We start from the raw sequence: 12,928 nt of genomic DNA, 5'->3' as shown, positions 1-12,928 counted from the left end.
TAATCTAAACATCTGGTTGATAGTTTGGTTTCAAAAATGTGCTAGTGAAAGAAGCTGCAAAAAATATGACTTTTCGTAACCGGCTTAAACATACGACTTTTGTGATAGAACCGGCTGGCAAAACAATTGAATCCCACCACCGCTTGTTACAGTGAATATGGCAAATTTACAAATGAACAATTTTTACTTTTTGAGGTAAAAATACATTATCTTTGATATTTGTGCTTTTTCTAAAGACAATTCATAGATCCCCATTTTGCGCAAAACATGATAAAGTTTTTTTAAGAATTTTTCGTGCACAAAAGTAGAATAAATATGGGCATGTATTAATTTCTTTATTTATAAGTTTGCATGCGTTTCTGCTCAAAAAAGAGAAAGTTTAAAAAGTTCCTTGGTTATATCGCTTAATTTCTTGTCACGGGAAAAGTTTTGCTACAGTAAATGCCTCAGAAGTCCAACAAACGCAACAATTATGTAAATACCACAATTGACATGAATACCTTCGTATTATAGTATATACAGCATAATAATACACGTCGTACATTTTGTTAATTTTTACCATTTGTAGCATGTAATGTTTTCATTAATGGGGAAATTTCTCTTTGTTCTGAGATTTAATTTTGATTTACCTGCTACGTAGCGCTTAGTTTGGAAGTTATTTTAACGTTTTTTGTGCACGCAAAAAATGGTAGTTGGAAAGTGGTACGAGTAAAATTTTAAAGCAAGTTTTGATTAAACAAACGAATTTTGGCTATGTACAAACAAATATTCCATAATTATCGAATCAACTTATAATTATTGCATGCTGCATGTCGATGACTGTTACAGCAGTTAATAACATGAAATAAAGAGTGCAGCAAAATTGGATCAGATTTGTTCCTAAACAAAATACATGGTGTTTTGAAATGTGATGAAAGGTGGAAATTGAAGATCCAGTTTATTTTATACAACTTTCTTGACATTGGAAAAACTTTTCTGCAGGGAATGTCTGAAAACTCCAGCAAGAAAAGCAACCGCCGTAATAATCATGTGAATCTTGTGAGTCACCAAAATATCTGCAAAAGTTTCCTTGGTAAACATATGACCTATAAAAGTAGCAATAACTAAACCATCAAGATATATTTACCATTTTCAAACGGGTATAAGGGAATTAAGATTGCCAGGCTTGTGTAGATCATCATGGGGTACAATACTTTGATGTTCTTTGTGTAGTTTGGGCAATAGTAGAGATCGAGGTATAACCAAGCCAGCACGTATACCACGTAAAAGGGCATAAGGTAAAGTGCACATTCAGAATTTGGATCGCACAAACCTGTATCAAAATAGTATCTTCTTTAAAGCAGGAGTCGGCAACCTTTTTTGCACTGCGGGCCGTTTTTGAAAGTGAAATTTTATCGCAAACCGGTCTTCAAGAAACTACAAATATTTACCAATAAAAACACAGAAATTAGTTTATCATCCCCGGGATACACGGGCAAAATGCTTTAGTCGCGGATCGGTACCGGGCCGCGGACCACTGCTTTAAAGTGCAATTTTTTCGAGGCGATCTCAATAAAAATGAAATGTATTTCTGCAAAACCCTATGCTTGTGAGAATTTGCACCGAATAAGCCGGTCAACAAGCATTCACAACCATATGGTGTATAGGCTATATGCGTATAGCTGGGATCAGCCCTGAAGCGTCGATGCAGATCAGCGATCACAACACACTCATATAGAAATCATAGGTCTGCGCCGACGCTTAAGGGCTGATCCCAGCTATTCATCTCTATTTTAAACGCTTTACGTCCTAAATAGTTATTTCCAAAGCGACCCAAAAAGCCTGGTCCAACTTACAACTATAGGGCCTTAACCCAAAAAAGTCGAAAAACAGCTTTAGAAGTATTAATTCACCTCTTTATTATTTATTTTTACTCACCACGCGGTTGTGCAACATCGCTAGGTCCATCTTTGTAAAGCAAGGACCGAAGTCCAAACGTTACACTTGCGTAACTGTACCAGATAAAAGTGGTAGTAGGTCCGTCTAGTACGGTCCTGTCATACCACCATAGCTCATTTGAGCCCGGTTCTACATTCACTGAAGCTCGTTTCTTGGCAGCAGTCACAAGTGAGATACATAATACAACTGCAGAGATAAAGAGAATTGCAGCGGAAAGAAAGAACTTTTCATGGCTATAAATAAAGATCCAGGGTGGAACACAAAATGCCATAGCAGGAAACGTAAAAATGTGATGAGCCTGTACACAAAATGTAGGGTTAGGACATGATAAGATTAACTAAATTTTATCAGTGAAACAAACGTAAAATGTTAAAATAATTATTCAATTCTCATTAAATGCTTTTCTATAAGTTTTTATTTAAAATTTGGTGACCATGATATCACTAACGTTAATTCCTACCACGGAAAACTAATTTTAATTTCGTCGCATTACTGTTGAGAGCATACCATAGGAAAAAGCTTTACGATTTTCGGTGAACCACGACTGAAAACGACGTATGAAGCTGCACAGAAGGCGAGTTGTGTTACCCAAGTAGTTACCACCTGTAAATAGGTTATGATTAGTTAGAAGAGACTAATGCCATGTTCCAACTGCGTTAGCATACCCCAGGCAAATTTTGTTCATTTTGTTTAAGTGTCCAGTGTCAACCTAATGGCTGTAATGGGATTTCTAAGGCCGCATCGAAGATCCTTATTCCACCAACGGCCGCCCAACTGCTTTTTTTGTTTCTAAATTACTGATGTAAAGTAATTGGTTTATACCATACAAACATATACCATCTAATGTCGCCCAAAGTGCCCAGATTAATTTCTAAATTGATTTTTTATATTTACGTCACAGCTGCCAGTACATGTATTTTTATAAACATGTTTACGGTCGCACAAACTCGTCTGTGTGACCGCATGTGTCTATATACGGCCATATGTTGTGCACCCCTGCACTAAACAAATAAGTGGAATCAGTAGATTGTCCCTCGTAAAACTATTACCATAAATGTATCTTAAATTCTTTAAAAATGAATACCTCGAAACAAACCAAACAATACCGAAGTTTGGGGGCATATTTGAAAAAATAACCTGATTTAAGCTTAGAAGTTGTGATAAAACACGATCAAAGCACAAATAAAAAGAATTAAAACAATTTACCATTGGCAGATATGGAGAAATACCAATAGGATATTTGAACCGAATTTCGAACATTGGTGTGAAATCTGAAAAGAAAAAGGGAAAATGTTATAATTTTAGTACATTTTCCGATTCTGTTTTGTAGTGAATACATTTCAAACGAAAAACATTTTGTGGCTCGTAAGTAATTAAGCGAAATTAACTAAGAAGGTCTCGGCGACTTACAGCAAGCTTGCTATTTTTTCTATGAATTAGTAAAGTCAGCCAATATTGTAAATATAACGATAAAATAACAATTGTTATATGAGTGCATACGACTATGTCGTGCCTGAATTGTTGTGCACGAAAATTGGTCAGGAACTTTGACTACTTTGTTGACTATTGTTAGAAATGATTCGTTGAAAACATTGTGACTTGGTTTTAGGGCTATTGTGACGTTCAAAAATCCAAAGATGGTAAATCCAAGTGTTGACAAAAAAATACTGGAATATCTACTAACACCATACCTTACGTTAGACCCACATTTAGCTAATTTTCGATAGGTGGCGCAAAGAGCACTTTTTGCATTTGAAACGTTATATCTCTAAAAATGCTCACGATAAGGGCTGTTAGGGTCGTGGTAAGGTATAAGCATTTAAAATAAGAAAAGAACTTAGTTATTAATATAAAATTTTCAAAAACTTACTTCCTAACCCAACTCCTCTTTAGCCGCTAAACAAATAATTTTGCTCTTTACGCCACCTACCGAAAATTAGCCAAATGTTGGCCGTAAGGTATGGTGTTAATATCTCCACCATAATTACCTGACATCCATTTAGGATATTGCGGGATAAAGGCAATGGCCACTAGATTTAACAATGTATCTGCCCATACAATAGGAGGGAGCCATGTTTTTAATAAAGACATGTCTCATTCAAGGCTAAACGAAATGTCAAGAATACTTTGTACTTCTGGAAAAACACCAACATATTACGTTACCTCCACTTAATTTTATGAGGCTACCTAAGTTTTTGTTAACCAAATATAAACAGGCGCCTCTTTAAAATCTATCTGCCTGTATGCTGATGTAAAATAATGCTGATGTACAAATTATCTGGTGTCGCATAAAAAGCCGACTAAGCCCGTTTAGCCCGCGCTAAGCTAACCCAGCAAAAAGTATTTAAGATGAGAATATAGTGTTATTTTAATTACAAACCATTACCCCAACCCTGATAGCCCTTCGCATGTATTCAGAGCTAGACAAGTGCTAAGCGGGCTGGAGCTTTGAATGCAGAATTATGCCTTATGCGGCCTATACATATTTCCTTTGACATCTTCTAGCCTAACTTCGTTAAAAACAAGTACAATCTTGCTGGCGATTTTAAATAATCTTAAATAACAATAGGAGGTTTTGCATAACCACAAGTCATGTTTTAATTAGTATTTTCGAACACATTGCACACATACACATTAATTGCTCATTCGTGCTCAGCTTTGTAAAAACTGTCAGTGGAAGACCAATTAGAAAACGGAATTTACTTTCAAGTTAAAAAACATCAATACGAAACCATTTAGTTGCTTTTTTCCTTAAGACTGTAATAACTAAGTTATACCTAAAACTACAAACACAATTGTTTTATGTCGTCTCTAACAGCCCAATCAAAAACATAGTTAGAGATGCGTATAGCTTCAGTCAGTGGAATTATTCATCTTTTTGTCAGCCAGTTCTACCACCAAAGTCATATTTTTCATCTGGTTCTGTTACAAAAAGTCCATTGACAGTAACCAGTAATGCTAACCGGTTCGCTGATCTCATAAAATTTCGTGAGACGGTTGTATAGAACTTGGGCGAACTGTGCCCATCACTGTTTTTGCGCTTCATACCGTTTTAAGTTGTGCAGCTATTTCCCGCCTGGTGATTGTTTTGGTGTAAACCGACATGTGTTCTTTTACCAGAGCCACTATATGGACGTGCCTGGTCACTATCGCATTTTTCTTTTTTGTTCTTTGTTTCTTTCTTTATCTTAAAAGCGCCGCACTTTTTCGACCCGTCTGTCGCTCCACGCTTCAGTTGTGCTACATTAAGAGGTGGTTCTGTAAGAAAGGTAGAGCTACTAACACAGGAACTCACAGACAGGGTAAAAGGTACTACAACTTACGTCAGGCTCACATTTAGCTAATTTTCGATAGGTGACGCAAAGAGCACAAATCCTATTGAAAGCGTTATATCTCAAAATATGTCTACGGTTAGGGGTATTAGGGGTATTAGGGTTCAGGTATTATCATTAAAAATTCATTTAAACTAACCCAAACAATTAGTTCTTAATGTAAAATTTTCAAAAACTTACTTCCAAACGCTACCCCGATTTAGCCGCTACATAAATAATCTAGCTCGTGCGTCACCTATCAAAAAGTAGCAAAATGTATGGCTATTGTGAGTTATGGTGTAAGTAGCTCGATCGTTCTGTACAATATTTCCTGCAAAACGTTGCGAATTTTAGTTAAATGTAAGTTTGGTACTGCAAGAAAAGTGTAATATGCTTTATTCCGATGCCGAGTTACATTGACCATGAAGTATGTGATCAAACTGCAACACAGATAATTATTGAAATTGTGAGAAGACGTTTGCTAAGGAAAACTATACACGGACTTGAAAAGTAATTTGATCATAAACATTACTGCCAGAGTACTGGTGTATATAGAATACCTGCACTGATGATGACAACAGAGATTGTCGAAACGTCTAAACGATGTATTCTTTTTACACCAGTACTCTGGCAGTAATGTTTATGATCAAATTACGTTTGCTAAGGGTCGTCGATAAGTGTTCAAAAGAATACTGTTTTGGATACAACAATGAATTTGTTTCAACTACAATCCCATATTGAGAAAGCACGAGCTAACGTAGCTTTGTTTTACAGACCTTACTGGTGAGATAAAATGTCAAGTAAAAAACTTGGTGAACAGGAAAAAATGTCCTCCCAAGAATATACTTCTTAGTGAACTGCTCCATCTAATACTACCATTGAAACAGGTGTGACTAACTGAAGTGCCTTTGCATGAACAGCAGGTGCTTTCACCAAGCAAAACAAACTTAACTGAACAACTGCTTACGTTTCATGACACTTGAGGGGCATGTATTTTAATATTGTAATTTTGGACATGTACAAACAAATATTACGTAATTGTTACCTACTACATGTCGATGACAGTTACAGAAATTAATAACATGAAATAAAGAGTGCAGCAAAAAATAAAGATCGCAAAACTAATTTTGTTCCTAAACAAAATACATGATGTTTTGAACAGTAATGAAGGGTGGAAATTGAAGATCCAGTGTATTTTATACAACTTTCTTGTCATTGGAAAAACTTTTCTGCAGGGAATGTCTAAAAACTCCAGCAAGAAAAGTAACCGCCGTAATTACCATGTGAATCTTGTGAGTCACCAAAATATCTGCAAAAGTTGATAAAAGTCTGTAAAGTCGGAGCAATAGCAAAACCACCAAGGTATATTTACCAGTTCCATAAAGGAAATAAGAATGCCAAGCTTGTAAAGATCATCATGTGATACATAATTTTGATGTTCTTTGTGTAGTTTGGGGAATAGTAGAGATCAATGTATAACCAAGCCAGAATATATGCCAGGTAATATCGACTGGATTTGGACAGTATTTATCTGAAAATTTGGGCATTTTAGGGCAAAAAACAAAACAAAAACGAAAGTGTATTATTGCAAGCAAGGAACTACACTAAATTTTATGAAGATACTGGTCGGTCATGTTTGAATGCACATGTTAAAAAATGCTGATGTACAAATTATTTGGTGTCGCATAAAAAGCCGAAGTCCGTGTATCCCGCGCTAAGCTAACCCAGCACGATGTACCTAATATTAGAGTATTGTGCTATTTTTATTACAAACCCTCACCTAAACCCTGATAGCCCTTTGCGTGTATTCAGCGCTATAGGCAGGGTTGCCATCGACTTTAAACCAAAAATAAGGACAATCGAAAAATTACATTTTCATACGAAACAAAAACAAGCGTTTTTGAACAATTCTTTGCATTTATACGAGTCATGACATATCATATGCAATATTTTGGCCAGAAACAATCTGTTCCAGCTACCCCTTATTCGTAGAAAATGTTTCGTGCATTATACAACAGCTCAGGTATAGGTTTACTTTTACTTGCAGCAGGGATTTGACTCATTATTGTTGAAAATAAGACAAAATAAGGACTCAAGTCAAAAATAAGGACATTTCTTAGAAATAAGGACAATGAACTTTTCTAAGACACAGCCCTTCAAACTAAGGACAAATCTTAGAAATAAGGACGGTATGGCAACCCTGGCTATAGGCAAGTGCTAAGCAGGCTGGGGTTTGAATGCAGAATTTGGCCTTATACGGCCTATAAATATTTTATCCAACTTAATTCGTATAAATTAAGTAAAACCTTGCTGGCGTTTTTAAATAATCTTAAATAACAATAGGGGGTTTTGCATAATCTAGTCATGTTTTTTGCCTAGTATTTTCGAACACATTGCATAAACAGACTAATTGCTCATTCGTGCTCAGCTTTGTACATACTGTCAGTGGAAGACTAATTAGTACACAAAATTTACTTTCACCTAAAAAAACGTCCATACAAAACCAGTTAGTTGCCTTTATCTGGTCGCACGAAAAAGCCGCCTATACAGGTTACATATAGCCCTTGATACAGATATTAATCTTTCACTACTGCCTAAATTGCATACGTTGTTCGCCCGAAGCCATATAATCAGGGTTGCCATCGTCTCAAAACCAAAAATAAGGACAACCAAAAAATTAATTTTTTATGCGAAACGAAGCAAACGTTTCTGAACAAATCTTTGCATTTATAGGAGCCGTGACATATCACATGTCATATATTGGCCAGAAACAATCTGTTCCAGCAACTCGTTGTTCGTAGATAATACTACGTGCATCTCACAATTGGCTGGGTCTAGGTTCACTTCTGCTTGTAGCAGGGATTTGACTACAGTAATTGTTGAAAAAGACAAAATAAGGACTACAGTCAAAAATAAGGACATTTCTTACAAATAAGGACAATGAACTTTTCTAAGACATAGCCCTTCAAAATAAGGACAAATCTTGGAAATAAGGACGGTATGGCAACCTTGCATATAATGTTTCATACATCTTCACGTCTGAACGATCGTTCGCTAATTTGCATAAAAATCTTCACGCAAACAATAAATTTTGTACGTTTGTTGTTTGTGCTTCCCGCAATGAAAAACAAGGCCATGGACTGACTATTGGTTTAGAAATGTTCTCCTGCGTCAGCTGAGCTTTCTGGGGTATGTTATTCTTTCATTGGAAGCTGATTGTTATTTCTGCTTCTTGTGGTTCGTATCGGTCGTCTGCAGTAGCGAGTACTTTCATTATTACGATTCTTAACGCTTGCTGCATAGAACCGACATGATCCACAAAAGATCTATTTAATTCTTGTCGTTTGTTCTGGTTACGCAACACACATCAAGTCTCATTTATCTCAAGGAAGGGATACGTTGGAAAAAGAGAAAGATCAACGATAAAACATTCAAATTTAAACTGATACTCGTTTTTCTTGTAATCATTGCAAAACACTATTTACTCACACCAGTTATTAGGTTGCCTTAGGATAAAAGCTTACAAAGATATGCAGCACTGCAATGGATTGCATAACTATATTCCGATATACCCGGTTTACACAACAGCCTTTCTTATGGTCAGGCTGTTTGAACATAACAGGAACAGTAAAGTTGCACCGTTCAATACCACATGTCGCAAGGACAATATATAATTTCAATGGGAATGAAAAGTCATGCTTGCAAAGTACAATTTTCCATTGTGGTTTTAAAATGATGGTTTAAAGCACGTGACCGCTCATTAAACGTCATGGGAACTTAAATTTCTTTTTTTATCAGTTTAAATAATTTTTTTGAAAAAAATATTTGATTTGCACTAGACTGGCCCAGAAAGCATTGAACTTCTGAACTGAAAACTTTTATGCATCTGCCTAGCTGTAGCAATTAAGCAGAGAGCGAAACAGGACGCCGAAACGTCGGCACAAACAATATGTTTGTCAGAAAAGCATCATTAAGTTTATATAACTTCTGACTTATAAATGCTGATATTCTATACACACCGATAGGTCGCCAGGTTTAGATTGGGTCACCGGGAATTTTTGAATGTGCTTGAAAAGGAGAAACTAGTCATTTAGAGATTGGTATACAAAACATTTTGTTTTTACAGTAACATTCGAAAAGAGATTCTAAAGTTTAATCTAAATTTAGAATATACCATTTGAAAACGAATATGAAAAGCGCAATGCTAGTGTAACAAACCAAAGGCACATTACGTTTTTAATTTGCTAAACACAGTTTGGCCCTGAATTGTAAACGAGCCTGAAACTGGAGCCCGAGACCTGTCCCGATCCTGAATCGTTTTTGTGAAGCCCGTTTGAGCCCAAAAGTTTGATTGACAGACCTATACATTAAAGCAAAGGTGGGCAACCTGCGTCCTTTAAGTAAAGGTTGTGCGGCCCGCATAGACGATTGAATTTGAAATGTACTAACAAACGAGTCCAAATATTACATATTTTTAAGCAGATCAATGCGTCCGATGCTATTTTTCTGCAACCAGGCGTTTTCTGGCTAGAATCAAATTCGAATTTTACTTGTTGTTAAGTATATTTGGTAAGCAACGAAGTAAAATCACGTTGTGTTATACACAGGTGCGGCCCGCGATCTAATATTGGCTATTGTATTTGGCCCCACAGCAACAAAGGTTGCCCACCCCTGCATTAAAGCCTCACGAAAGACCAAGGCAACAAACTGAATAGACAATTGGTCTTGAACAAGTCGTTTTATGGCTGTTTGACATTAGGTTATAGGTTCAGCAATTAACTGGCTACTTAGCTAGTTAACTTTATTTATACTGACCCAGGCAGAAAAGTATCACCAAATCATACATGTAATTTATAATTTCATGTTTGTGTCACGAACGATTTTCTGTTGATATACACAGGGTTTTTACCTACGGAAAGTTAGAATCGGATCATACATGATGCTAAGGTGAAATTCGTACGTGCGTTTAGTGATACAATGTTTCCATATAATTTGTCCAAGGCACATTTAAGATTGTTTCAACATGACAGCAGTTTTCTCAAGCCTTCTCTCAATCTCCTCACAATGTTTTCTTCTTGCCGGAAACACTTTTCTGCAAGGAGTGCCTGAAAATTCCAACAAAAAGAGCAACGACCATAATGACCATGTGGATGAAATGATTTGAAGGAATACCTGCAACAAATTGACTCATTTAAACCTCGGAATTGTTCATAAAATAAATAAGAACATTACCACTTGAGAATGGATATAACGGAATGAAGACTGCAGTGCTTGTGTAGAAAATCATAGGATACATTGTTTTAATGTTTTTGGTGATGTGTGGACAATAGCAAAGATCAAGAAACACCCAAGCCAGTAGATAGATCACATACAAGGACAAGAGGTATGTTGTGCACTCTGCATTCGGATTACACCAACCTGAAATAAAAAAGATTTAGTGTTTGTCACTGGATTGCAAAAGGTTTCCTTTTGGTTATTTTAACCACATTTTCATCACGGGTCAAATTATGGTTCGAACCTCACAAGCCAGAAACCCAAAACTCTGTTGCAATAAAGTGCGAATCGGGCAGAAAAGCAAGGTTCGAATACGTTTTATCTAGACTTTGCGTTCACCATGTTGAAATTACGACACAAGGGCCTAAACGAAAAGCCGAACCCAGCACGTACTGGCCCTGAAAAGCCAAGCCCCACTCTAATTTGTGATTTCAATTTTTGATTTTACTAACCTCTCAATTGGGCAAACTCGCTGGACCCATCTTTATAACCAAGTGATCTAGATCCAAATGTGACTACCCCGTTAGTATACCAAACACTGCAAATTGCTATTCCGTCCAAAGCAGTCCTATCATACCACCAGAGCTCATTTGAACCCGGTTCTATGTTAGCCGAAGCTCGTTTTACGGCAGCAGCAGCAAGTGCAGTGGTAAATAGAATAGAAGCTACAAGAAGAATTGCAGCTGAAGCAAAAAGTTTCTCATATCCGTAAATGAAAATCCAGGGTGCAACTGAAATCGCTACAGCGGGAAACGCAGAAACGTGAAAAGCCTGCACATAATGGCATGAGTGTAAGAGTATAATTAACTATCAAATGACCTAAAAGTGAGAGTAATATTTAGGCCCAGAAAATTTTAAAATTTAAAACAAGCAATGTTTATACTGAACCAAGTTCAAATTTAAGCAAGCACATAGTCATAAAGAGCAAAAAGTTATCAAATATACATTTTTATGCATTTCTGTCCTGTATCTATTCGCTGTGTTATCACAAACATACCATCGAAAAAAGCTTCATAACTTTTGGAGAACTACGACTAAAAACGACGTAAGATGCTGCCACTGAGCCCAACATCATAGCCCAAGTTGCGAACATCTGTTAAATAATACATGTTACCTATATACTGTAAACATCTTAAAGCAGGGGTATGTAACCTGTGACCGCTGGCCATAAGCGGCTCGTTAAATAAAAGTGCGGTACGAGCGGACGTTTGAATTTTGAATTTTAAAACAGATTTTTTTTAATGAACAAATTTATTTAATTATACACTACCGGACAAAAGGGTAATCAAACAAAACAGCCATAAAAATCTTTGATTGTTTATATGAGAGTTCTGGTGGCTTTAACAAAAACAAAGCTACAATTTATTTTACATTTTTATCGCTTTTTTGTTTGATCACACAACTGCACAAGGTTTTGCAATTACCAAAGTTTGCTGAAATATTGAATGGAATAAGAACTAATACTAAATTATGATAACAATGGAATTTTATAATTATTGCAGTAAATAGGAAGTTGTTACCAAAGCAGGTATGTGCAAAACTGCAAAATTTAAATTAGAAACAATTAATTTTACCATCGGAATATTTGGCGAAACATCAACTGGATACTTTGTCCTGAATGAAGCAATCGGTGTAAAACCTACAAAAGTAAATAAAAATTGTTGCATATTTATAATAGCAAAATGTGAAAAAAATGTCAAAAAAGTAAAATCTATTTTCAATCCATAAGAAAATCATTTCTTTTGCAAATTGTGGATTATTTGACGAAAAATTTCGGGGAGTGTAAATAGTTGATCTACGTTTAAGTGACAAATAGGAGAAAACATCAGTAATGTAATTACCTGGCAGCCATTTAGGATATTGCCGTAAAAGGGCAATTATTACAACAGTGAGCGATATATCGGCCCATACAATACGAGGATACCAAGTTTTCAGAAAACTCATTTTTACCTCAGAATAAATGCAGTCCTGTAAAAAAACATAAACTTTTAGACAGTTTTACGTTTAATTTTTAGGTTATACCCACTCATTACTTATTTCTGCATATCATTTTATGTTGCAGCAAAAATTTTATAAATATACCTCTTTAAAAAACTCAAATTTTGTACAATTGATTGAAGTTGGGGACTTAAATGATCGTAGTAGACTGTAATGTACACTTCTTAAATTATCTGTGACAAAAAAGACCATCTCCTTTATTTCGTTTTAACTGCTCTACCTTCTCCCAGCGCCCTCCAATCGTCAAATCATTCTCCAGCGTCAATGATAGCAAAGGCCCCTAGGGAGAGCGCTGACACCCCTTTGAGCACTACTGGTTTAAATATATATATATTGGAAAACAAAAAGGACAAAAAAGCAAACCCTACATTGTTGAACATTTGTTTACGTTTCTATTTGTTTCATTT

The 12,928-nt window shown here is 36.0% G+C and overlaps 2 protein-coding genes across 3 annotated transcripts; both read right to left on the bottom strand.

Moving 5' to 3' along the window:
- Positions 1–299: 299 nt before the first annotated feature.
- On the bottom strand, positions 300–5,037 carry LOC145204951 (uncharacterized). 2 transcript variants are annotated; one of them, XM_080077567.1, is made up of 6 exons: positions 4,987–5,037; positions 3,145–3,209; positions 2,446–2,541; positions 1,918–2,236; positions 1,127–1,312; positions 300–1,055 (listed from the first exon to the last, which is right to left on the bottom strand). In XM_080077567.1, the coding sequence occupies exons 2-6, from the start codon at positions 3,196–3,198 to the stop codon at positions 943–945; spliced, it is 768 nt and encodes a 255-aa protein (XP_079933693.1). In that variant the 5' UTR covers positions 3,199–3,209; positions 4,987–5,037; the 3' UTR covers positions 300–942. The 2 variants fall into 2 exon arrangements, with proteins under 2 accessions (XP_079933693.1, XP_079933692.1); XM_080077566.1 differs by lacking the exon at positions 4,987–5,037 and adding an exon at positions 3,927–4,065.
- Positions 5,038–10,094: 5,057 nt separating this feature from the next.
- On the bottom strand, positions 10,095–12,486 carry LOC145204987 (uncharacterized). Its single transcript, XM_080077611.1, has 6 exons — positions 12,365–12,486; positions 12,098–12,162; positions 11,521–11,616; positions 10,976–11,294; positions 10,482–10,667; positions 10,095–10,421 (listed from the first exon to the last, which is right to left on the bottom strand). The coding sequence occupies exons 1-6, from the start codon at positions 12,465–12,467 to the stop codon at positions 10,309–10,311; spliced, it is 882 nt and encodes a 293-aa protein (XP_079933737.1). The 5' UTR covers positions 12,468–12,486; the 3' UTR covers positions 10,095–10,308.
- Between the last annotated feature and the right edge of the window lie 442 nt (positions 12,487–12,928).

The sequence above is a fragment of the Phallusia mammillata genome, chromosome 8, assembly GCF_965637545.1.
Source record: "Phallusia mammillata chromosome 8, kaPhaMamm4.hap1.1, whole genome shotgun sequence".
NCBI lineage: Eukaryota > Metazoa > Chordata > Ascidiacea > Phlebobranchia > Ascidiidae > Phallusia > Phallusia mammillata.
Note: the sequence above shows the minus strand (reverse complement) of the source record. Positions and strands in the feature narration are given on the sequence as shown.